Source organism: Gymnodraco acuticeps, unplaced genomic scaffold (genome assembly GCF_902827175.1).
Source record: "Gymnodraco acuticeps unplaced genomic scaffold, fGymAcu1.1, whole genome shotgun sequence".
NCBI lineage: Eukaryota > Metazoa > Chordata > Actinopteri > Perciformes > Bathydraconidae > Gymnodraco > Gymnodraco acuticeps.
In genome coordinates, this window is record NW_022989748.1 from 1,105,287 (window position 1) to 1,133,009 (window position 27,723).

At 40.9% G+C, this 27,723-nt stretch overlaps 1 protein-coding gene across 1 annotated transcript in view; it reads left to right on the top strand.

Annotated features, from left to right (window-relative positions):
- pcxb (pyruvate carboxylase b) overlaps positions 1–27,723 on the top strand; it is a 344,298-nt gene that overhangs the window by 284,710 nt on the left and 31,865 nt on the right. Inside the window, 9 exon segments of the mRNA XM_034224887.1 lie at positions 2,181–2,252; positions 2,255–2,336; positions 5,618–5,723; positions 5,725–5,859; positions 9,121–9,288; positions 9,881–9,962; positions 14,885–15,042; positions 15,831–15,917; positions 26,227–26,406. Of these exon segments, the coding sequence (XP_034080778.1) occupies positions 2,181–2,252; positions 2,255–2,336; positions 5,618–5,723; positions 5,725–5,859; positions 9,121–9,288; positions 9,881–9,962; positions 14,885–15,042; positions 15,831–15,917; positions 26,227–26,406 (1,070 nt within the window).

Consider the following 27,723-nt stretch of genomic DNA (forward strand, 5'->3'; position numbering starts at 1 on the left):
ACACACTGTCCCTATGCAAAATGGGAACATTGTATTGCTTTCACATGTTTCAGAGGCTGAATGAATCAAAAAGAGATTAAGTCCTGTGAAAGCCCTTTGAGGATTAAGACCCTTCCTCATATAGCGTTCCTCCAAACACCATCAAGATACAATTATATGAATTGGGTCACATAATGTATCTATATGGTTCTTCAAATGTATTTCCACAGTCGTAAAGCTGGAGAGTTTAAATGATTGTACATTTAGCCCGCAAGAATCCCCTGCATGTTTCGAGTCGAAGCAAGTTTATTAAAATACAGTAGCCCATTTCCACTCAAGGCAATTTGAACCAAATACTTTAAAAGATATAGTACATCAAAAATACAATACTAAAGTACATTTCAAAACAGTCATTTGAAAGCCAAGATAACACAAATAAAGCAGGGTCAAATAGAAAAAAACAAGTGAAAATACATGAATGGTAACTGAGCGCTGCTTCTCCATGTTTATTTTTGACTCTAGAGACCCTGATGGTTTAATGTAGCAGAAGATCAGATATGTATTTTGGAACAAACCATTCAGTGCTTCAAAACCTGTTGTACTATTTTGAGGTCAATCTTTAGGACAAGAAAGCCTCAAGTAAAGCCTTGAAAACTGGAGTGATGTGATCCATTTGATTTCGGTGCTTCCTTTTAAGGACTGGAGCTGTTTCCTCGGTGCAGGCAGCGTCTATGGTGCACACGCATTACAGCCTGACCAGCAGCGGCAGCAAATCAAAGCTCCAGAGTGATTAAGTGGGATCACGGAGACATAAACATTGATCTGACAGGATAAACTGTCTGATGCATCAGGGCCATAATTGCACACTTAAGCAAAAATGCTGATAACTGCAGAGGTGTGCGTGTGAGACTTCAGGCATTCATCTTTTTATATTCATCATAGGCTTTGCTTTATTGGCTCAAGAGCATGCTATAGAAGTTTATTTTATAAAACCTAATTTCCCACCAGGGGAAATTTGTATGGAGTAAAGAGTCAATATACTGTAAGGTGGTATTAGTACTGTATACCTTACACACATACAGAAGATGTTAGGCTCATATATTCCTACACCTTTTATGATTTAAACATTACTATATATGTTAGTGGTGATATGGTGGGCATTGCATACCAGACTTGTTATCATCTTTCTCCCTGATTTAATTTCATCTCTTCTTCATGACAGATTGTATGCTGCCTTTCTTTCAAAAAAGGACAGCAGTGCTCGGCTTAATGTTCTGCCAGATGCCACTCTTCATCCCTGTTATCAAATTATGAGTCTGCGGTCCCAGATGAATGCTTCAATCAGCGTCCTGTTTTGATACTTCACATTCTAAAATACGTTAATACTAATGTGTTTAACATCAGATTCATTTCAGCTCCTAGCTAGCTGTTTATGAGACGCTGAGGTCGGCTGAAATCCAAGTCAGGGGGAGTATAACAAAAAAAAAAAATGTGATAAGGAGGGTTTCCAGGGGTTCCTGCTCCTCCAGAATCGGGAACATACAGTTGTGCTTAATATTCTGTCCAAATGTACGAGTGCTCTGAAAATGAAATGTAATGATGACAGTGTTAGATCAGCAGAAAACCACTAGAGGCTTCAATATTTCTGGCTGATATGATAAACGGGTATGAGATTTACTAATCTACTCCCCCAAGAAAGGGAAATGAGAGATTGCTATCTCTTTTTTTCGCCTCGCCCTCTGAAACATTTCTTCGATTCTAAAGTGACTTCAGAGTGAAATGATGAAAGTGTTAGGATGAACAATGAATGTGCGTGCATCATCAGATATTTAATTCCAGCCTCTGTTATATTTGTGAAATATGAGTTTTTGAGTCTTAAGTTTGGATCAAAGTTGGGATGAGACTATATATACTATAGGTATACTAAATAAAGTGCAATCCCTCTCTCTCTCTGTGTGTGTGTCTCTGTGTGTGTGTGTGTGTGTGTGTGTGTGTGTGTGTGTGTGTGTGTGTGTGTGTGTGTGGTGTGTGTGTGTGTGTGTGTGTGTGTGTGTGTGTGTGTGTGTGTGTGTGTGTGTGTGTGTGTGTGTGTGTGTGTGTGTGTGTGTGGTGTGTGTGTGTGTGTGTGTGTGTGTGGGTGTGTGTGTGTGTGTGTGTGTGTGTGTGTGTGTGTGTGTGTGTGTGTGTTGTGTTGTGTGTAGGTGCCACATTTGACGTGGCCATGCGTTTCCTGTCAGAGTGCCCGTGGAAGAGGCTCCAGGAGCTCAGAGCTCTGATCCAAACGTCCCCTTCCAGATGCTGCTGAGAGGAGCCAACGCTGTGGGCTACACCAACTACCCCGACAACGCTGTCTTTAAGTGAGTCACACACACACTGAGGCCCAATTCCAAACAGACTGTGTGGCGGAGTGTGTATTCTCACTCTCAGCTGAATGAGGCTCCGTTAATGTGTAAGGTGTGAATGCAGCGGCAAACTTCCGGATGAACTTTCCTCTCACCGGCAAAAACAGGAAGTGTCGTGACTTCCTGTAACCATGGTATAGAATGAGCTTCTCAAGGCAAACAATTATAAATATTATTATTATTATTATTTTAAAACTTCCTGTTGGAGGTTTGATAACTTCCTGTTGGAGATTTGATAACTTCCTGTTGGAGATTTGATAACTTCCTGTTGGAGATTTGATAACTTCCTGTTGGAGGTTTGATAACTTCCTGTTGGAGATTTGATAACTTCCTGTTGAAGAGTTAAATAACTAGAATACCCCACTAGTTTGTTTGGAACGGCCCTTAATGTGGCGTACCTTCAACACAAACGGAGTGGAAGTGGAGAGGGGAAGGGTTTGTAAGTTTGGGATTGGGACACAGACTATACCCAACATTAAGAACAAATCATTTGTTTATTCAACACTCGTGACATTAAGAGTCTTATTTGCAAGAATTATTTTGCATTTGCTTCAAAAATCAATGTTCTATGTCCACTAATGCTAGAGAAATTAACACACAGAGCACTGTTGTACATTTCGGTGGATACACACTAAGCTTAACATACATTTTTTAATAAATGCACTGAATAATATAATTGTAAGTGGTTTGTTCAGTATTTGGAACACAGTCGAGATGAAAGCAGATCCTTCATATCTCTAGAGCAACTTTGTCATTTTCCTATTTAACTCTTTTTAATGTTTTGAAAACATTTGTATTGAATTGTCAGAAAGATTGTCTGGAAACCAGCTGCTCTCCCCCTGCGTTATTGTCTGTCACTGTCATATTATTTATCGACTTCATACATATTTCATTTTGTTTGTGAAAAGAAAATTGAAAGTGAAAATAATTGCCATCTGGGAATAATTACACGAACAATTCATCAAAACAATAGAAAAACAATTACCCTAACAGAACACCGTAATTAACAATACACCAACAATCCAAACGCGTAAGATTAGCTACACACCGTCTGCTCACAAGAACAAAGTAATACAAATAAAGCAAGTGGTAAAAATTTAAATATAACATAAAAATATACCAGAAGAAACATGCAATACAAATATGTTTGTTAATTAAGGAAAAACTGTTATCTGAAGGTAATATGTGATTTGAGCCAGGAGAAGCCTGCTGGCTATAATAGACTTTCCTTCATACAGGTTTCCTCTCGTATATAAATGTGTGGGTATGGATTTAACGTCAATATCATGATTACATGATTGTATTGGCTGTTGGTGGCTAGAGGGTGATGTAAGCACTTAGGAGATGGACACATGTGGTGCAGGATGCTTCAATCAATCAATGATCCAATTGTCACCTTGTAAATAAAACACCTTTCTATTTCCTTTCAAGTCATTTAATCTATACTGAAAACATTTCTCTCTATAAAATTAAAGGGACACCGCTGCTTTGTTGTTAAATATGAAAATAATCTGTACAATAGCTAGCCACTAACACACACATTAATCAGGTGAACCTGGTGGATGTTTGGCTGTTTCCTCCTCTCATGCGCAGTTACTTCCACACACCACTGATGCAGATGTCTACAAGTAATGTCTTTAGAGCCATAAACACTTCCTGTGCCTACACACATGCACACACACGCCTCTAACACTTTTCCAAATGGATTCACTAGCTACCTCCATGATGTGGATGACTCATATAGACACACACACACACCCCTGCATGCAGCTCCACACAGACACACACACAGCCATGCATGCAAGGTGCAATTCCCCTCACCTGAATTAGGAGTGGCTTTATGACTAATGCAGCTGTCCCCTCCCCACTCCTTCACATTGAAACACACACACACACTTTGTATTCTCCCCGTCTCCTATCACATTATTTATCCCCACTGTTATAAGTTCCTTTTTATGCCTCCATTCGTCTCTCTGTATAACACACTTCTTTCCCTCTTTTAACTCCCTCTCTGTACCCCGACTGCTCTTCATCTCTCTCTCTCCCCCCCCCTCACTCTCTGTGTCCCGTAGGGGCAGTGCCATGGAAAATGTGCACATGATTGTGATTAATGGTTTTGATCTGTTGGCCCGACTCTCTCTCCACCTCCTCTATTTTATCTGTGGCTTTCTCACCCGCGACGCTCGCAGCGGCCCGCGGCCAAGTAGCCCGAGTCAGTGTCTTCATTAACTAAATCAAGTTAACGTGTAATTTCATTTCATATAATTGATTTAAAGTGCATGACACAGGGTTACAGTACACTCCGCAGCAAGAAGAACGCACATTTCTTTGAACATCCAAAATTGATCACCAACTAGATATTATTTTTAGAAAATATCAACTAGCTAATACACTGAGGTGGTATGAGTACTCTTATATTTAGTTCATTACAAGCGCTCCTCTTAAATGGTAGCTATTCATACTTATAGGTAGTTAGAGAAATATACAGAATTACATTTTGTATCATGAATTGGAATCTTCAAAGTAATTACAAGTTACAAATAAATGAGTTAAAACTATAGTAATTGCCTTTGAGAGCTACTGGAGTAGAAGTTTAAAGTAGTAGGAAATGAAAGCATTGACGTACAAGTACCTGAAAGTTGTATTTAAGTACCACACAACAGTAAATTACCTTAGATACTGCTGCTACACATGATTCACATAATGATTTTGTCAGCGCTGAGTCAGAGATTCTGGACAATGTTTTGGTGCCGAACACTAGGCAGCGCTTGTATGGATTGTAGTGCTGAATAAATAAATACTGGACACTGGTAATCCTCTCGTGGCATAACATTAAGTGTCTGTGTTTATTTGCCAAAACAAAAGCTCTCAGCGTGTGTAAATGTTGTATTCACACTAACACAGCTAAAACAGGCGCACATCCCAGTTTTGAAACCTGATTAGGACACGGAGGCCGAGGCAATAATAGGAGAGATTTAGCTCTCGCTGCTTGGATAATGAGGCGGTATACATTTCTCTGCAGACTTTGTGGGCTCCTGCAGGCTGTATGAGCATGGAAATAGTGTGAATATTGTATTAACGCAGGTACAGATATGGAGATTGATATAAACGGCTTATTTCAAACCCGGATGTGTGCTATCATCTGGGATATAAAGACAAACTCATGTGCAGCGTTCAGTAAGATTATGTATGTCTTATTTGAATGTAGATTAAATGAATTCAACCCCCTCCTTCAGGTTCTGCGAGGTGGCGAAAGAGAACGGCATGGACATTTTCCGCGTGTTCGATTCCCTGAACTACCTGCCCAACATGCTGCTGGGCATGGAGGCTGCTGGAGCGGCGGGGGGGGGTGGTGGAGGCCGCCATCTCCTACACGGGCGATGTCTCGGACCCCATGAGGCAGAAGTACTCTCTGGACTACTACATGCAGCTGGCCGATGAGCTGGTGAAAGCAGGAACTCACATCCTCTGTATCAAGGTGAGGAAATAACTCAAGACGCAGTGTTTTAAGTGTCTGGCTATAATAAGCCAACATTGTTTTCCCTGTGATAAGGAAAACTGGCACTTATTCTTTGCTTCTGTATGAATCCCTTCCCATCTGCCACCAGAATAACGAAAGAATATACGCAGTCTTTTACTCATATATGGAGATATGATTATAATCAGGGACTGACCTGCAGTGTTTTTTGGCCTGGTCATGCTTTAGGTAAGGCATCATTAAAAAATTCTTATTTTAATGATGTTGGCAAGCTTTAGGTGTGACTGCTGCAATTATCACTTTTATTTCTGTTACATTGTTGGTGCTACATCTACTGTAACACCAACATTATAGCAGATCTTCAGCAAAATACAAAATGTATGGAATACAATCTTGGTTTTCTAATAACCAGTTTCGCCAATATATCATGATGATTTTACAGATTTACACAAAACTCATACATGCTTTTTAATTAGCATTAAAACCTCATATGTCGAACACAGCAGATTTATTTCTCTTGCTCCAATTGAAATGACTTGTAAATGTGATCCTCTCTATCTAAATTAATATACTGATAATACTCGCATTGAATTAATTACTTTGTTGAAGCATGACAGAATATTTTCAAACGTTAATATAATAAACCCCCGCCCCTATGGTGCGATCAATCTCACGCAGCGGCGGCAGTCTCATAAAAGCATTGCACGGCTAATGAGGTTAACTTTTAAAAGGGGAAATGAGCATGAAATAAAACTGAGTGCAATGATCACCAAAGGGAGCGTCATCTAACCTCTGTGTGGAATTCTGTTTGTATCAATTTAGATTTAAATATTAAATCATCATCAACTTTGTTTGTTTGTTTTGTTTTGTTTGTTTGTTTGTTAAAAAATAATACTTTTGTCATTATTTTGTTCTAAATGATCCTTTTCCAGAATATATTGAGTAGTTGTTTTTTGAAGGCATTGAATATATTTTCAGATAGAGTATTGGAATTTCTCCAGGTCTAAATGGCTTCAATTAAACCTCATGGTGGCTGATTTAATTCAGATTTGTATCCGAAGACACAATGCTTATTTGGAGAGTTTCACTATGTGGTAGTCTTTTCCAAGTCCTAATCACTAAAAGGATGTCGGTGTTTGTGAACGTTCTTTCTGCTTCAATCAATCAATCAATCAATCAATCAATCAATCAATCAATCAATTAATCAATCAATCAGCGCTCTGTGGGGCACAGCCCCACCTAGTGTCAGCAGAAAATGATACAAATAATAATTCAAAAAAATGCAAAGAAAATATGTTAAAATATATTTTAAGATCATGTTTAGTCATCCGATGTGTCTGTACATTGCTGTTTTAATCTGCGTTCTTCCAATTAGTGTCCACAGTGTGCCTATTGAGCCGTGTTGAGTGATGTGGGGCAAGCCCCTCTCTCTGCTGTCTAAATGAATGGGTGCTGTAAAAACTATGATGCGGATGCTCAGAGTATTTTTCTATTGTGTTCGGCAAAACAATTATCACCAGTGGGGCATAGTGCTGGCATACCTACCAAACGTCATCTCATAATTCAGAGAGCTGATTGGCTGTAAGTACATGTTCCGCGAAAAGTGTAGTTTTCACCCTGTAGTGAAGAGGAGACGAGAGAGAGCAGTATATAGCGATTAAAATCAGTAAAACTGAAAGAAAATGAATGAAGTTGACCATTTACTTCAGCTTTGGTATCTTCATTTGATGTCATATATTTTGTGACCTCGTGATGAGTGTCTGTGTTTTCCTTATAGCCCCTCCCCCCTCTCTATCGGAACCATGGATGGCCTTCAGCTATTTGTTTACGTGTTTAAAAAAGCACCAGAAGCTTATATAACACGTAAACAAATAGCTGTAGGCCATCCATGGTTCCAATAGAGAGGGGGGAGGGGCTATAAGGAATACACAGACACTCATCACGAGGTCACAAAATATATGACATCAAATGAAGGGCTGTCAAGTTAACGCGTTAATAAAAAAAATTAACGCCACTAATTATTTTAACGCGATTAATGCATGTGTATTTTTTGTCCTCGGCCACCCCGTAGTTTCAGAGCGCATCGAGTTTAAAATATCATCTACAAGCTGATGCTGACAGCCCCGCTCCTGCCGCCCGCTTGTGGCAGACCACACTTCCACGCTCACCGGCAGGCACCGACTGGCTATTGGGAGGACCGGGAGGGTGTGTGTATGTGTGGCCCGAGCGAGAGAGAGACCTTAGGTGCATTGTTGTTGTTAGCATCTGGTGCTAGCTACCTGCGCTAACGGATATAAGGAGCTGTTTAAATGAAAACAGAGGAGCGACATTTCGCCACAACTGCGCCGAGCACTTGACTTTATGCAGGAAGCCAGACAGTGGGACATTGTACGAAAAGTCAGCACACTCAGCACGGATAGTGCGCAACATGATTGCAGCGTCCAGGCAGCTCCCGTTCGAGCATATGCCTTGAGTTGCACATAGCTCCAACACACACACACACAAACACACACACACACACACACACACACACACACACACACACACACACACACACACACACACACACACACACACACACACACACACATACACACACATACACACACACACACACACACACACACACACACACCACACACACACACACATACACCATTTGTATTGTATTATTGTATGAGAGAGGTTCCAGGTTGAATTGAGGCGAATATTTGTAATGTTCAGAGGTTGTTGTGTTTAATATTCATGAGAATATTTGTCATTGTTCAAATGATAATAAACATTAGCATAAAGCATATTTGTCCACTCATATGTTGATAAGAGTATTAAAAACTTGAAAAATATTCCTCCAAGGTACATTTAGAACAGATAAAAAATGTGCGATTAATTGGCGATTAATCGCGATTAACTATGGACAATCATGCGATTAATCGCGATTAAATATTTTAATCGACTGACAGCCCTAATATATACACACATCTAAGTTGTTCTTGCCCCACCACTTTTGTACATAAAAACGCCTCTGCATATCCAAAACTTAGATTTGTTGCAGAAAGCATCTTAAAACAGTATTAAGGCATCTGTATAAAACTCTGCACCTGTGTTAATTTTACTGCTCAGGATTCCAGGACAAATCTGAAATAAAAAATGGTGTTTAATATTGTGTGAACTTATTGCAATCAAATATGTTTTATAGGAATTGTTTCCATTTTCCTCCTTACTTAATGTTCCTTTCCCCTCCTTTTCTCTTTTTGTTTCCAGGATATGGCCGGCCTCCTGAAGCCACAGTCCAGCAAGCTTCTGATTGGCTCTCTGAGAGACCGCTTCCCCGACCTGCCCATCCACGTGCACACTCACGACACCGCGGGGGCCGGAGTTGCCGCCATGCTGGCCTGTGCCGAGGCTGGAGCTGACGTAGTGGACGTAGCTGTGAGTAGTCATCGTGTCTGTTCAAATACTCTAATATATGCTAGCCTCTAATTATTCAGAATAGTCAATGCAGTTTGCAAATATGAATTGTCACTAAAACAAAGAGGGAAATATTGTTGAAACAAGGAACATTTCTCTTACTGTGTTCACTGACGCATGCAGCCAGCTTTGGGAGTTTCATTAAAACAATTGGCTGCTATTTGCACTTCTGGACCATTCTACTGTTTATTTCCTATTTACTCTTTATAAAAGAAACAGACAGTCCACTTTGGAGCAAACACTAAAGAACATGTGTTTGTATTGATCCCATTGCTTTACTTGGTTAATTTTGTTTCTTACACCACCGCTGCTTGACTTTACCACCATGTCCTATTATTATTTAGCTACTTGTTAGCAACCACCTTTTAAAACGTTTAAAAATTCATGACTGGGTAAATGTAATGATATTTTATTTTATATAACAAAACATGAAAATCTCTCAAGCTTGCACAGCACATTTTAGACCTTATTTTAGACATCTTACCTTGAACCTGTTGAAATCCAGACGAAGGAACTAGATGTCCAACAGATTTCATATTGAGTGTCTCTGTAGGTGGACTCTATGGCCGGGATGACCTCTCAACCCAGCATGGGGGCCATGGTGGCCTGCGCCAAGGGAACCAAGCTCGACACCGGTAAGAGAAATGCTCACCATCCTGTCAGCAATGACCATAGACTGTTGTTGTATTAAACATATATCAAGATCTTGGGCAATGGAACACCACTCAATGTATGTATTATTGTCATCAGATTGGAATTTGTTGAAATAAACACCTTCAAATACCGATATGGTGCTTTTTATAGCAGTATCTAGTCGTTGATAAGACAACTCTTAGGGCGTTCCTGCTTTACACAAGGGAGAAGACATCAGTCAACAAATCAATAAATGACAGACCACATCACTGATTATGGCCAGAAAAACTGATGTGTTCTGCTCAGTGATGAAGTAAACAGCCAATTATTAGAGAGGGAAATGGAAACGGACCAAAGAAAATATGCCAATAAAATCTACCGAATTATCAGCACATCTATTGGCTGCTTTTAAAATGTTGGTTGGAGCCATGAATTATGCAGCATTATAATCATCAAAGCGTGATAAAATCTGAATTCTGCGACCCAACACAGCCACAGTTCCCCTCTCTCTGTGGAGCATTTAGAGGTTAAAGGTTTTCCCAAGGCGTCCTTTAAATGGCTGTTGGATCAGATCTTTCAGTCACACTCTGGTTTACTCTATCTTCTCAGGAGGTCAACAGATAAGTGGAGGGTTGGCTTTCTAATGTGTTCATTCCCCTTTGGGTGTGCTGTTGTCCAGTGTGTTCTGCTCAATGTAATTTTCATGGGCTTTGACAAATCTGGAGTCTCTCCCACCTCTGAGAGCTGCCCAGGCTCAGTGACCTCTGCACAGTGTGAAATCAAATCTACCCAGCCAGAAAGAAAAAAAGAGAATTAAAGGAACATGAAATAAGGCTAAAGGAATTAAAACTGATGTGAGGTTTGCTGCTTAATTATGTAGAGGAATGCTACTGGGAACACGGACTCAGCTCTCCTAACTAGATGTGATAGCTCATTTCCATTACTCAGAAATAGCAAAAGCGCAGCTAATTCTGTTTACACTGCATTCACAGGACACAGCTAATGGACTGTACGCTCCACTGCTGTTTGCCAAGTCCTTCATGTGTTCTGCTGTGAGGACGTAGGTGCACACAGTCTCCTGCCTCTGGGCATCAGGCAAATGTTTACTTCCATCAGCGCCATTTTTGATTACCATGTGGTCTTAAGAGAACAACCTCACTAATACCTATCAATGACTGCTTGTGTCCCATGGTACAGGATTAGCCATGATGCTAATGCTTTTTATCCTATTTCTCGCCTTGTACATGTTTATTGAGGCATCCCCATAGAAGCCATGTTACAGAGTCTTCAATGGTTTATGTAAAACATTTAAAAATAGATGTACCACTGTGGTAGAATAGAGCATTATCTTTTTGTTCTGTGTTAGCAAGCTTTGAATGTTTCACCTTGAAAATGATTTGAGTATCTTTAAGATAATTCCATCTGAAAGCCAATGATTATATGTTAAAAGGATTATACAATGGAAAACAGGATTGTATTTATTAAGGCAATGCTCTTTGTACTTCTTCCTGTAATTACCTGCAAGTTGTGAGCACCTAATTTCCAAACATGATCTTAACTTAATGTGTGTGATGCAGCCACAGTAGGTGTATAGCAGCAGCACACATCCTGCTGTTGTTAGTCTCTCAGGGCACATTTCAAGAGAATGGCTTTCTTTGCTAGGCTCATTGTTTAATATAACTGTAGAAACAAGCACACAGGGAGGAAACTGTCGTAGAAGATGAGGCTAATTATGTAATAGTCCATGAAGCAGCACAGCGACAGAGCCATTACGGCATGCTGTGTTCAGAATGCGATGCGTGACTTGTGTTCTGAAAGTGAACTCTCTCTGTTGACATATTTGAGGCTGCAACAGGTCCACGTCCGCTCTCATATCGTTCAGGGCAGTGTAGGAAGCATCAGGGACAGAAAGTCTCCCATCAGTCAGACACAGTCCACGTTAGTGACAGAATATCAATGTGTGAGCTTACAGTTCCCTGAAAAAAGAGCGAGAGAAGGACAAGGTCGTTACTCAAGAGCGAGAGGATTTCAAGTGTCAGTTTATTCCAGGCATTTTAATTTGCCTCACTTGAGACCGAGACTGGGATGCAGGATGTCTCCCACAAACTCACTCTCACACATGTGTGCATACTTATAGTGCATCCTGATGGGGCCCTGCATTATGCATACACATGCGGAGAAACTTCCAAATACTTTTCTACCTGTCACCTTCTATTCATCTCTGCCTCTCTTTATGCGCCTCATCTCCTTTTGACTATCTCTCTCCTTTTATAATCAGACACAGTACTGTCTTGAATACTTCCAAACCTCGCTGACCCCTCAATGTTTACTGCTTTCCCTCTCTTTCTCCCATCTCTGTTACAAAGCAGTCTCTCATGTCTTTTCTCACCACCCTCCATTCTTCCACATTGTCTCTTCATCCTCCTCCTCTTCCCGTCCTCTCACTCAGAGACAAAGTAATTAAGAGCATTTTACATCCATATTTCACTCCGTCACAATTTGCTCTCCCCCTCACTGTCTCACACAGTGTCTCTTCGTCAAAGCACAAGCAGCGCTTCTCTGGTTAATTCATTTGTCTCTCAGCTGTCACTTTATTTATTCATTCAGCCACAGTGTTTGTGTGTGTGGATTTAGAAGCCATGCATATTCACAAACACTCACGCTGAATGATGACACACATTAAAGTGGCCCTTGTGTTTGCTTGACACAGCGTTTACTGCCTCTCCTCATGAATCATGCATGGCTTTAATTGATGAGGAATTCTTAGCTGCTAAAACAATGCAGCCGTCGAAGATGTAGCGGTCATCAAACACACAGAAGAATGTACTGAGATATTAGTGTATGTAGGCTCTCAACCACACAGACAAGGTTAGCCAACATGTTGACCTTCTTCCTCACCTCCCTCCTCTTCCTTTCTTCATCCGTCTGCGTTCAATTTCCCCCTCTTTTGTCCCTGAGTCTTCTCATGCTCATCCGTCTTCATCTCTGCGTCTTAGTTAGCTCTCATTGTCTCATCAACCACAAACCGTGTGTGGCTATCTCCCTACAACTGTGTGTATCTGAACACAACTGTGTGTGTCTCTGTTTGTCGGCTGCATTAGTGAGCTTGTGCTGCTAATGAGTTGTATATTGATAACACTTTGTCACTGCCGAGCAGCCGTTTAAATGACGGATATATGTGTGTGTGTGCATGTCTATGGTATACACATAGCACAATGTTGTCTGTATTTACCCTCCAGTGGGATTTAGAAAGCGTCAGAATCCATTTGCAGCTGCTTTAAAGGATGCAGGGTAAAATAAACGTTTTAATCCCCGGAGGCAAGATAGGTCGTCGCAAAAGCAAAAATCAGCTAGATAAAAGACATTATTGTTATTCTCGCTTCATCACGGCCAACCTTCCTGAATAATGCTCCTTCAATTCAGCTTAACTTAATATGCTTTGATATAACTTTCCAGCTCATACAGGTGTGGTGTTTTACTGCTTAGACTTTTACTCAGGAACTGAAGACTTGTGAAAATAATTACTTAGACACTTTTAATTTCGGATAAATAGAACAATCTAGGCTAACGAGTGGGACAGCTATAAGCGGTTGACCAATCTCAACAGCAGTGGCGAAACCTTGTCTATCACAACTGGACCTTCTGTAGACACACACACACCCCCTGAAAAGAGGTTTTGCAGCACAGGCAGTATGAGAAAATGAAGGACCCTTTTGAACATTAAAGCATGAGAACATGTCACAGTAGAGGTACATAATACTATTATGAACTTGAAAATGTACATAATATTTCCTCTTTAGGTACAAGCAAACAGTGTCACACTCAAAGATTGTGTGGTAAGGGGAGCAGTATTTAATAGTTTAAGTTGCTATTCTTAAGTATTTTAAGGTGGAGAACAAGGTGCTGTATCGTAGAGAGGCGGCCTGACCTGACCTTTTAACATGCCGTCACTTCCACTTGTAATCAAGGCTGTAATTTCAAATGGAAGCGTAAATGAACGCTCCAAAGTGTTCTCAAACAGAGAAGGAAATGGAGCTATTACTGAGCGGCTTGGCAGGCAGCGGATTTTGAGGAGAACCAACATGCACATTAGCCTCAGTGGCTCCAATTGTCCACAAAGATCACAGTGGAATCACACAAACACTTTCTGGAGTAAGTGCTCGCTTTGAATCATGACAATTCAAGCTTGTCACTCTGTTGTAAGCAAGATTAGTTTGTCTCTTTAGCATGGAGGACGCTCACTGCAAAGACATTTCTGTCATGGCATTCAAACAGATTTTCCCATTTAAGGTAATCAGCTTTAGAGAGAACACCTTACCTGGCTGCAGCAGAATGTCATGAATACTAGCAACAGATGGTTCTTTTATGGATAACAAAATATCACTGGGATTTAATGAGCAGCAAAGGCAGGATGTAAACGAGCACTAATGGATTAATAGTTTTGCTAAACCAACACTGTAGCTAAGGACCGTTCAAGCTTTTCTGGCCTGTAACCTTTGTGTAAGTCCCACATCTTTACTGGCATAATACCATTTTGAAGAGTTGTCAAAAAAAAGTGATTGTTTGGAAGATTGTCTCTGCTGCCATTTTGGTTTCACCTTTTTGAAACTTGACACACTGTGACACGTTTCACTTCATGTTTATATCTTTATCAGAACCAACAGCATAAACCCAAGACAATTGTACTTTGGCAAAATAAGAAATACAGCATATGAGTATTATCCCCATAAATATATCACTATATTCCAAGGTTTTGATTTTTATTCGGTAAACACAAAAACATGATCACAATGCATTTGTAGTTTGCATGTAGTTGCCCCTTGCTTTCTTGTAGTCTTTGGACAAATTGCATCTCAGTTTAAAAGGACAGTAGTTCAGAAAATGAACATGGCGGCCATTGATTTGATGTCATTCTGTGCTGCAGGCATCGCTCTGGAGAAGGTGTTCGACTACAGCGAGTATTGGGAAGTAGCGAGAGGCCTGTATGCTCCATTCGACTGCACGGCCACCATGAAGTCTGGAAACGCTGACGTGTACGAGAACGAGATCCCCGGAGGACAGTACACCAACCTGCACTTCCAGGTACACCCAGCTATTCTGGTCCTTTTTATTCTGTTTGTGTAAGTGATTTGAAGCTAAACAATCTCCAAGCTGGATTCCACAAAGCTACATGTTTAGCTCTTTCATGGATGGATGGATGTTAACACGGATTAGTGCAGTATGACATTACATTTTGGTTCATTGTTGTCCGGTGCAACTTCCCCTTAATGCTTATTTGACTGTCTTATTTCAGAAAGCGGTCTTAAAACAATATTGAAGAGAAAAATAAACGTGTTTTCTCCTACATTCGATACAAATATGCATTGTTTTGTTTGGTTCAAAGGTACTCTAGATGCAATAACTGAAAGCAAGGAGGTGCATTCATCAGTGGCACTGTTTTTAGAAACTCCCACAAATGTTGCTCGAACAACTAATTTAGTTGAAGGTACATGAAGTACAAACAGGCTGTCTCCTCTGTGCTCACTCACAGTCTGAGATGTCTCACAGTGACTGAATCCACAGCTCTGTGCAGCTGCTTAAATAAAACGGTGTGCTCATCCTGTACACTAGTGTGACTCATTTATATCAATAGTATTGAACAAATACTCCATGTACCAAATTACAGTTTACAGGGGCTTACCGCACCGGCCCATCTGGCCTTTGCTACACGAGCGTCCTCTCCATCCATTTAAAAGCTGTAGGTGTCACTTCACAAATTACAGCTTTGAATCAATGACTGAATGAGCCTTGATATCTTTCCTCTAACGTAGCATTAAAAAGATTATTTTTCTCCACTCATTCCTTCTGTTATTCACTGTGGCTCTTTGCAGGCTCACAGCATGGGACTAGGAAATAAGTTCAAGGAGGTGAAGAAGGCCTACACCGAAGCCAACAAACTCCTGGGAGACCTCATTAAGGTGAGACATGAAGAGAGTATCCATGTCTTACTGCATGAGATCACACTGGTGCGCTTAACCAATCTGTGCTGCACACACACTGCAGCACCGAGATGTTTCTGGCATGTGTTTTATGTTTCATGTTTCTTCATTAGCATTTCTTCACTGACTCAATCCCAGATTAAGGTTTATTTTCTGTGCAGCCTGACAGTCTGTTTGACCTTCCTCTGAGACTGCCGTCTTTTCTCTCTCACTCTACACACCTTTTTATAGTGTTGCCCTCTCCTCACACATGTTCACTCTAAGCTGGCACCTATTTAGTGCTGGATTTCTTCTTCATTTACCTTAGCAGGGTATTTGTATTCAGCACTGATACTGAGTGTGGTTCTTTGTATTTCCTTTCTCTGTTTAAATTAGCATAGAAGCTCCCGTTTAGGCTTGATTTCCTGAAGGGCACTTTAATCATAGTCGTGGAGAGGGAACTCCATTTCTAATTCAACTGTCAACAATTTCATTCTCAGCCTAAATTCACCCTCATCCCCTTTTTTTGTTTTTCACTATCTTACATTAATTCCTGTGTGTTTTCTCTCCCTTCATTATTTACTATCATTGCTTAGTAATAGATGCATCCCTCTTTCACCGTGGTAACACTCGCTCTGTAATTATTTAGTTTCCTACTTTGCATTGTCTTTCTTTATCACGTCTTTTCCACCTTTCCATCGCAAAAATATTTGTTCCCCAGCCATCTCGTTTTAATTGGCTCTCTCTGGATTGAGATTCTTCTCTCTCTACTTTGAATCTGTTTATTATTTTTTGTGTTTCTTCCACAATGTTCCCTCTATTTCTCCCCGATTTCCTTTCCCACTCCCAAGTTTTCCTCATCAATTCCTCTCCCCAGACTCTATCAATTCAATTAAGACTCGGTGGGCTTCACTGCACAAGCCAATGTTGTCTTGATTTGCCTGCTGCTCTGCTCTCTGCTGTGTCCTGTTAGCCCGACGACGGCTGCGTCTCACACACACTCGTCGATGAGGGAGTGTGTGCTTGTCAGATAAAGATATAAAGTACACACACCACACACTGTGCCGGCACTGAGCAGCCGAGGGATATACACTGACCATGCTCTCACACACACACACATGCACCCACCGCCATATCTCTGCAGCTCAGAGCTTTAGTGAAGGATTGTGCTTGTCTTAGGCAAGGCAAGGCAAGGCAAGTTTATTTATATAGCACTTTTCAACACAAGGCAATTCAAAGTGCTTTACAAAAAATGAAAGACATTAAGAAAATGGCATCTAAAATCAGTCATTAAAAAGAAAAGCTAATAAAATAAACATTAAAAGAAAAAATACATGGATAAAATTTCAGTGCAGTCTAAGATATGAATAGTTCAATTAAACATTAAAAGAAAAAGTACATGGATAAAAGTTTCAGTGCAGTTTAAGATGTGAATAGTTCAATTAAAAGCAGCGACAAAAAGAAAAGTCTTCAGCCTGGATTTAAAAGTAGTCAGAGTTGCAGCGGACCTGCAGGTTTCTGGGAGATTGTTCCAGATATTTGGAGCATAATAACTGAACGCTGCTTTACCATGTTTAGTTCTGACTCTGGGGACAGAAAGCTGACCAGTCCCTAAGTCTTAGGACTTAATATATAAACCACTTTAGCCCCAATGTATAAAATAATAGCAAGGCACTCCTCTAGGGCCGTTTATAGAAGTGAAATGTATTGTGTGATTAGGATCAGGTCCAAAAGGGCTCTTCCTTGGCCAGTGCTACATCCTTCCACCAAGTTTAATGAAGGACCCTTATATATTTTCACTGGTAATTTTGGATTTAGAAAATATCAGTTTTTATCAATCACTGCCCCACCCTACCATGACTAAACTGTTATTATGTCAGAAGTTTAAATGTTTAATCCTCATCACCATTTCAATCAAAGTAATTAGCTTTAACTTGATTCCTTATTTTCTTAGCTTATTATTGCTGTTTCCTGAATTATCAGGGAATAAACAGATTTATAGGCTCATTGGCTCCCGCTTAATTCCAAATGAGAAGGCTGCGACTAGTCAGAAATGTGTTTCCTTAAATGCTCATAAGCCTAACTGTTTGATGTGTCAAAACAAATTCCAGTATAATCATAATGTTGCTGAGCATCCAGTGCAAATGTGCCCACACTGCCAGAATCCATGGGCATGAGTCACAATTATAAAGGACTTTGTTGAGGATATAAAATCACCCGTAGTCTTCCTTCGCATTAATGCTGATTTCATTAGTCCGTTGAAAAAGTTTTAAAACCATGCAGCCATGACGTTTGCATGTACAACGTAGGGCTGCACGATTTTGGGAAAAAATCTAATTGCGATTTTTCTGACAACTATTGCGATTGCGATTCGAATTGCGATATTTGTTTTTAAGCGACCCAACGGAAGTTTATTGTAAAATGCGGCCTTAACTCCGGCTAGGAAGGTCGTATCAACGTACTCCCGTCTCTAGCCCCCCCCCCAGCCTGAGCTACGAGTGAAAAAACTAAACTTACATGAAACTTCCGTTGGGTTGCTTTAAAGTCAAGCTTCAGTTTAAGATTCACCCTGTAATAGAAACATGTGATGGAGCATTACTAACCTGACCCAGATGGTTCACCAAAGCATCTAAAGCTCCATTGGAAGCCATTTGGAAAGGGCAGGCACTTTCAGAAGCACTTGGCAGGTGATTGGATCAATCTGTCGATCACCTTCTATCATGGGCCACTTCTGATTGATTAACAATGGCTGGTACATGTGGAGCACAGCACTTCTGATTGGTGTGGATGACTGACACACAAGAAAGAAAAAAAATTGTAAAAAAAAAGAAAGAATTGCATGAAATGGGATAAGAAAGTAAATGGCATGTATTTAAGAGCTGCTGGTATTAGTATAGTATAAAACTATTATAATGCCATCTGGCCCTTTTTTCCATCCTTAATAATTCAATGGATTCTTAGTTTATGCTGTATTCATCCCAACAGTCAATCGATTGGTTTCAAATGGATGATATGCAGTGCTGTTTTCCAGAAGAGAGCAGTGCTCAATTCGAACAGGAAGCCATTGAACAGTCTGTCAGGTGGAGGAACCTTGAAGGCGGAGCAGCTGATGCAGCTGAGTGGTGACAGCAGACAGGGATTTATGTGTTCTTCATACAAACGTTGTGCCGCATGGCATCATTTATCCTGCTCCTCTCTGCCGACGCACACCTGCAGGTCCTCGTCCCCTCATCGTCCTCCTGCTCACGTCCTCTAGTTGTGTTTTCTGCCAGATAATAACAGGGAGAAGTCCTCTCCTCTTGTTCTGAAGCGTATTATTATGAATGTGTTGCTTAAGGGCTTATTTCCTTAAACAAAGATAAACTCATGACTACAGGCTCCGTTAATCTGTGTATGTTTTTTTTATCTTATGCGAGGCGTTACGCAACATGTCAATGATATCTGATTGCACCTTCGCACCAGGTTGCAAATAGACAGCATGAGCCTTTTCTAAAAGTATCAGCAAAGCAGGAGAAAAACAAGACTGTTCAGGTTTCTCCAAAGATATATATAAATAATAATATATACTATACAACAGATGTTTTCCAATGAATCGCTAGCTCTATCAAATGTCCATCACAATGACCTAAAGCCAATGATCTCTCTAAAGGAATACTTTCTAGACATTGTTCTAAGAGTAAGATTGACACCACTTAAGATTGCCAGCGTATTTGAATTAAAATCACAAATCGAGATATCGTTCTGCTTTATATTCATATTATATATTATTTCTCGAAATCCGATCCAACTACTGTTTTAAACGTATTACTCAGTATTGTGTGCGTGTATTTAAACATGGTGGGTGTGTAGCTGGAATATTTTGTGTATCTGTTGGTTAAGTTGAATGCACTTAAGTTGTTATTTAATATTCATTGTATTGCGTTACATTTTCGGAGGCATTGACTAAAGTAGGCCTACCAATGCAGCTACTTCACAAAGACTTGTTTTGATTGAATTACCAAAAGAAAATTTACTCATTTGTTTCAGCTCAATTTATTTTAATAATAATTCTACAATGCTTTAGGTGTCATAATAATATATAATAAACCAGTCAACATATTAGGAGGCAATGTAGACTGTTAGGTCTGTTTGTCAGCAGAATTACAGAAAAAGGACTTGCTGTATTTCGGAGGGTGCAGCAAGGGCAAAAGAAGAACTCATTATTTTGTTTAGTGTATTGGAATCACGCGGCGGATACGCTCATTATTCTCCACTTATGGAAACAGCCTTGGCGGAGTTCTCTGCTCTCCCAGGGCCTCTCCAACTCTGCGCTCCTCTTCCTCTGTTTCCCTCCTCTTCATCGCTCGGCCTCATCTGCCGCAACATGAGCTTGTCAATACAAGGAGGACAAGTTGTATTTGTGTGTATGTTCTGTCTTTTCTCCTCTCCCTAACTTACTCTGCCACTTCCCTTTTGGAAGTACAGTCACGTCTCCACTCACCTCCACTCTGTGTCTCTCTCGCAGGTGGAGCCTCTCCTCTTGTTGCCTGTTGGGCTGCAGATGTCTATTACTCTTGTCTGTTCTCCTCTCCTCCCCTCGGTTCATCTGTCCATCCCTTTCTTTCTCTCTCTCTCTGCCCCTCTCTTAGTCATCCTGTCTGCCGTCTCTCCCTCTCCACTTTGACTCATCTCCTCCTCCACGGCTCCCTCCCACCTTTCCTCATTTCGATTACCCTTCCTTCATGTATCTCTAATCTTTCTATCGTTTCTCCTCCTCCTCTGAGTCTCTCGTTATCGCTCCTCTCTCCAGTCTCCTCCTCTCCTGACAGGTACCATTCTTCACTCTGCCCCTTGTTCTACTGGCCAGCACTATTGTGTGTGTGTGTGTGTGTGTGTGTGTGTGTGTGTGTGTGTGTGTGTGTGTGTGTGTGTGTGTGTGTGTGTGTGTGTGTGTGTGTGTGTGTGTGTGTGTGTGTGTGTGTGTGTGTGTGTGTGTGTGTGTGTGTGTGTGTGTGTGTGTGTGTGTGTGTGTGTGTGTGTGTGTGTGTGTGTGTGTGTGTGTGTGTGTGTGTGTGTGTGTGTGTGTGTGTGTGTGTGTGTGTGTGTGTGTGTGTGTGTGTGTGTGTGTGTGTTCTTTCTCACACTCACACAGATGCACACTCTGCTGCAGATGATATAATCCTTTGCCCATTAGGGGAGTTCAGGTTTGGATAGAGTTGCATAACAAAACAAATTCAAGCAAATTATACAGACAGAAAACACAAACAAAATCACTGACACACACACACACAGGCACCAGCTTTGTGCTGTCGGGAGTGCAGCAACACTTATGGAGAGCTGTGCATTAGTGGAAGTCAGAAGGAGGGACAAAAGGCAGCAGAAGAGGAGTGTGTGAGAGCTAACATGCAGATGGATGGAGAGGGCAGGTCAGTGCTGAGAGATGGAGGTGGACGAGAGTTTAGAGGGTCGTGTGTGTCAAGTGTGAGGCTGTGTGATGAACTGTGTAAGGTTACAGAAGAGTTTAAGTGTGTGTGAGAGAGGCTCGGAGAGATCAGGGTGCTGCTGGCTGAGGGCAACGAGCCACCTTACTGAAGATGGAAAGGCACTAGATGCTTCTGTTCATATGGGAATTAAATGTTAAAGTGAAGCTGAGGTAAACTGAGAGATGCAATAGCCGATGGGGGCCATAAGTATGAAAGAAAGTCATTTTTGTGTGGATTTTCTTTTTAAGTCTTTCAGATTGAGAGAAAATTGCTTTTCTCTTTTGTTAGGGAACCACATCGCTTAACTTTTCAAAGTTGTCTCACTCTTATCTACAGTAATACACCCTGTTAGTACAATAAAACAGACAATTTACTCGTTGACCTTATAGCTTACGTCATCTTCAGGCAAATAAACGATGTAATGCAACATAAAAAACATGACATAAGACATTTATTCCAAACAACTCACTAGCTACATTTCACATCTTCTTGACTGCTCAAGATCAAAACATTTTTTTGACTTTGAACTGTTTGATTTCTTTACTGAAATATTAAAGCCCCATAAAGCTGCTAGTGGCCGATGGTCTGCATCTTCCAGAATGTGCAGCTGGCTTTAGATTTTGCCTTTTTTGTGTGGATTTGGTTTGTTCAGAGTTTTAAACAAAGAGATTACTTACATCAGTCCAACCAGTGGCGTTTTCTCCCGGAGGCCAAGGGAAGCCAGGCTTCCCCTGTTTTTTCGGATTGTAGTTATAATTTAAATAAATAAATAAAAACACTTTGTTTTGTTTCGATACTTCTCCTTTGTTGTGTGTTGCTGCCGGCCCGTCTCTCCCCCATTCTCATTGAGTATTTTACAAAGAGTGAAACAAACAGCGCCCCTCTAGATGTTATGGTGAAACAGTAGATTGCACTCACTGTTGCGAGAGGAGGCTAGCCGAATCTGGCTTCCTTTGGTGAAAAAAAATGGAGGGATTGACCAATCAGATGAGGCCCACGTGATGCCCCTGCCAACCTGTGATTGGTCAGGGCCTGCCAAGGGAAGCCAGCGATTTGATTGGACACTGCCCTCCAATCAAATCACATCAACATCAGTTTTAATACTGTAACTGTCATCACCGCCGTTAGAAATTATCAAGCAAATGAAGCATTATGGAGGGTGGAGATTTGGCGTACTTAATCAAACATAACTTTACTAAACTTCCGCTACAGCAGCAACTACAAATTAAATCAGATGACAGGCCAATGCCTGCACTCGAGCTGTGTGTACACCAGTCTATGGTGTACACAGAGGAAAAAGGGAGAGAATCGGACGTTCAATGAGGACAATTATGTCCGCACGGAGTGGCTAACTGGAAGCGCTAAACTTCAGCGTCTATTTTGCTGGCCATGTCTTCTTTTTGACAAGGATTCGTGCTCCCTGAACAATCCTTGGGCAACTTCAGGATTCATCGACCTTGCCAACCTGTCACGGGCAATTGAGAGGCACGGTAAATCCAAAAATCACATAGATTGTGTGATTGTCTGCATACATTAATAAGTAAAATGCTTAAATTAATAAGGAGAGAGTTTCAGCTGGAGAGTGCGTGCGGACCTTTCGGTTAGATAACAGGCGTGTGCAAGTCCTGTATCTGTGTGATACAAATGTGTGTAAAATGATACCGGGCGCTGTAATCACTCATCTGGTTACGTTATTGACCCCCCCGACCCAAAAAATGGGCTTCCCCTACATTTTTCCCCACGCCACGCTACTGAGTCCAACTGAGGAAAACACTACAAATTAAGTGTCTTTTTTGTGTTACATCAATGTTTACAAGCATTGCTGTTTTGGAGGGGAAAAAACTATACAATGAAAATGTCACACGCTTAGATCCCTAACCTGAAAGTGTAATTATCTTGTTAACAGTGTTTATAAATGACAGAGGTGTGGACTTCTGACTGAGACGGATCAGCAGCGAGAGTCGGAGCAGGGGAAATCAGATTGTTCTAACCCAGCTCGGCCAGGATGTGATTTACCTCACTCCTCGTCCAAAAGTATAGAACAGCTCACACATCATACGCGGCTCACATATCATACGCGGCTCACACATCATACGCGGCTCACACACACTGTTGGAAATAAGATTTTATTTTCCTGTGTGAGGCACCCAGAGAGTTGGAGGTAGGTGATTTATCAACGGAGATTGATAATGAGCACACTCTCGATGTTGCCGTGGATAAAGGGGAAGAGAAATATTCGGCCGTGGGACGGAGGAAAAGAGGGAGCAGGGAGGGGGTGGGGGATTCATGAGGAGTAAAGACTCAAAACCGCAGCTGTTAGTGTGAAGACAGAATATATGAGGTAAAGCAAAGCGGATAGGGATGGAGTAAAAATGATTGTTCATCAGAAGAAGATAAACAATTGTTAACGTTGCAGAGAATAAATGAGAAGATGGATTTTGAGACAAAGGAGACGGTTGAATGTAGAAGAGGAATGCACAGTCACGCTACCTTCTGTGTTTCAGATAGATTTCAAATAACTCAGCAGTGATTTTTTTCTGGTTCCCCAGCTTTAGAAAGTGAATGGCCTCACAGGGGATTTCAGCAGCCCTTTCAAATCTCTTAAGCCTTTCTGTAAATAGTCATTCTGTTAGAGCAATGTATCATTATCCACTCTATTCACAAACCCAAACACACTGAGCTTCAGGTGTTGAGGCAGGGAAGTGCACACTTGTTTCAATCAGCTTGCAAGGCTGCTTTGAAAACCGTTCTGAACAGTGTTACCATCCTGAGCTGTTGTTAAAATAAAGCTTGGATTGTTCTGAAATTCCCCAATTGAAATCTGCAGGGGAAATATCTGTGTACACAGACGCTTCATGTTTTTGGTTCTCCATCTGTCCCTCTGTCCCTTTCTCGTTGATCAGTAATCGCAACAGACTAACAGAAGGGCATTCTTCAAATGTAGCACAGTCCACTCAAACACAAAGATGAATTGCCCGCTTCTACTAATTGTGTTTTTCGATGTATAAACTGTCTAAATTGTTGAAATAGTAGAATAAAAAATAATTTTAAAAAAAGAGTAGAAATATGATGGTTAAAAGTTCACTGTGAATTCACAAGATACATATTATTCAATAATTCACACACTATTATGATGATTTCACACAAACGTCTTATAGGAAAAAGTGGTTGGAGGAACTGATGGATGTACAGCTAGCTATTTGTAACTCCACAGACAAGTCTGTAAATGTTAATCTGGAAAAGTGTGGAATTTTGAAATGTTTGGAAACCATGTAGGAAATGATAAAAAAGAAAACGGTACAATCGAATTGCTTTAGTATAGTACTCCTTTAGTCTCAGAGCAGGTATGATTCCCTTTGATGGAAAAAGTGTATCTTAATTGGTAGCATTCTTGCCATTAGCACTGATGTGTTAGCCCAGTGTACGATCTGTTAGAATGAAGAGGTGGTCTGTATCCTGTCATCTCCAGGGACCAAAGGCTCTAACACAAACACACACACAAATTAGACTGTGCTTGTTCAAAGACTAAAGTGATCTCCGGAGATCAGCGAGCCTCAGGAGGTTGTGGTAATCCCAGAACACTTGTGCTTCTCTTTGGCATCACATCTCTAGAAATAGGTGTCAGGTCAGTGTTTGATCTTTATTCAGCCGTCCGCTCTTACTTCTGTCGTGCTGCCATCAGAAATCATCAGAGTGCACTAATTGCCACATTAATTGGCCTTTTTAGTGAGAGGCCTTCTCTTTGTTCTCTAGCTGTTTCCATTAAGACATTCATAGTGAAACTATGAATCACGCTCATACAGGACTCTGTATGTCCTCTGCTGGTGGCTCTAAATTGTGAGACTAGTTTATCATTTCACAAGAGTTTAGTGTTTCTCTTTCCATTATTTATATTTCATTTTAAAATAAAGCTAGGAACAAGTTGTGTTGTTCCTGCACAGATGTATTATACACTTTGAATAACTTCTAACCACCTTAAAAGCATTCTAAAGAGAATATTATGTATGACAACTATGAGATAATTATACACTTTGATGTGTGAGTGAGATGCAGAAAGTGATCCAAAGGTTGTTTAAATGTTTTGCATTAATGGGTCTATTTATTTGACCTCTCTCTTTAATGATCCGAATACCAAATGGAAACCAGAATCCATTCATTAACAGAGTAATAAGTGCAATTGATATCAGCATCAGTGTCCTTTTAACAGTTAAAAAATAAGACCACTTATCACCATTATGCTAATATGGATAGCTATTACCATAATGAAATGCCATTATAAATAATAAAATAATAAGATTTTATATTTCTTTCGTCCTCATTTAGTTTTTAGAGAGAAGTGTAGCTTGTGTACCAAAGCCTATGATTACAGGGACTGTATGGATGTTACCATTTTTCATTTCTCATTCTGCAGTCGTGGCCCTTTCTTATCCTCAGTGTTTAATATTCAAAGAAAGCATCCTAATAAAACTAAGAGTCTGTCACCACATTCCTCTTGACGCAGAAAAAATGGTGCATGCACATTTCCACCTGCACACTGCTGACACAAAACCACACAGCAGGACAAACAAGTGCCGACTGCTAACAGCTGCTACAACTAAAACCAAGATTGCACCAATAAAACAAATGAGTTTTCCTGATGTTTGTCAGATTAAAAGGCCAGAGAAGTGATTGCACCTTTCTTTGTTCTGAGCCAACTGAGATATCATCTGCAGAAGCTGCACTTTAATATCTTGTGTACCAGAAACACTAACCTAAGCTGATATTAGCTCTCCTCTTCACCCTCTGAATCTGAACCAACAGTAGGGATTGATCACAGACAGTAACCCTTGTACCTCTCCCCCTGTCAGGTGACCCCCTCCTCTAAGATCGTGGGGGACTTGGCCCAGTTCATGGTGCAGAACAACCTGACCCGGGCGGAGGTGGAGGAGAGGGCGGATGAGTTGTCCTTCCCCCTGTCGGTGGTGGAGTTCCTGCAGGGATTCATCGGGATCCCACATGGAGGATTCCCCGAGCCGTTCAGATCCAAGGTACAGCACACACACACACACACACACACACACACACACACACACACACACACACACACACACACACACACACACACACACACACACACACACACACACACACACACACACACACACACACACACACACACACACACACACACACACACACACACACACACACACACACACACACACACACACACACACACACACACACACACGTGCGCCACTTTCCTCCTGAAGTTAAAGTCTAACGTGGATTTTTGACCATTTCCATACAAGAACATGAATAGATTCTAGCTTTGTATTCTTCCTCCATGGCACAAGGCACTATGTTTTTGGGTTGTCTGCCTTGAGGGTATTTTTTAAATGTGTCCAAACCGCCCACATGAACTCACATTATAATTGGTTGTCAAGAAGCAGAGTCACTATGAGCCATAACTTAATATTCGTGTGCTGATTATGACTTTTTTACGGATACATTAGGTGAAAATGAAATTTGACAGGCATAGAAGTGAAGAACAACTAAAAGGGTTGGTGGAGGACACTGCAGTAAAAGGTGAGATTAAGAGAGGGGGATGAAATGCAATAAAGGTCCCAAGGGGCGGAATCGAACCTGCAATTGATCAAATATACGCTCCTAATTTGACTCTTAAACAATGTAGAACTCCAAAAGATTGTTTTAATGCTATCTCCTAAGGTTAATACAACCACAATATTTATTTAGTTCCATCTCTTACAAAACTTCCTTCCTTTACTTCTACTTTATATGTAAGGACACATGCAGAGAGAATTTGAAAGCCCATCAGTATGCAGCTGCACACACACATTGTGTCACATGCTTAGTTGCAGCTGACATTTGCAAACAGTGGAGAAAACCTTGGTATTGCTCTGTCCTCTCTACTCAGGTTCCCTGCGTCCGTCCCCTGCTCATCTATTCACAACTCCAAATAGCAAGGGAGCAACTAAAGCGACTGAAACACGAATAAAGACAAGTTTGTCACATTCTCCCAAAAACCTGCTGACATATTGGCTTACTTGACATTTCCCCCGAAAAGTCAGTGTAGATTTTCTATTCCTTGGGGGAAGAAAGGAAACTGGTGAATGTCTTTTCCCCAAATCCTGCTTTTCATAATGTATTATCAGTGAGCTGGTTGCCAACTAAAATGTGAAATATTGGGTACGAGACCCTATATGCACTTTCCCTCAGGACACACACCGTGTCACTGTGTGTGGCGGAGCACATTTTGAGGCCGCAGCAGAGCTTTTGTGCAGAGCCTGATTTATAATTAAAGGATTATTCTAAAGTAGTTACTCATAGGTGTAGCAAGCCCA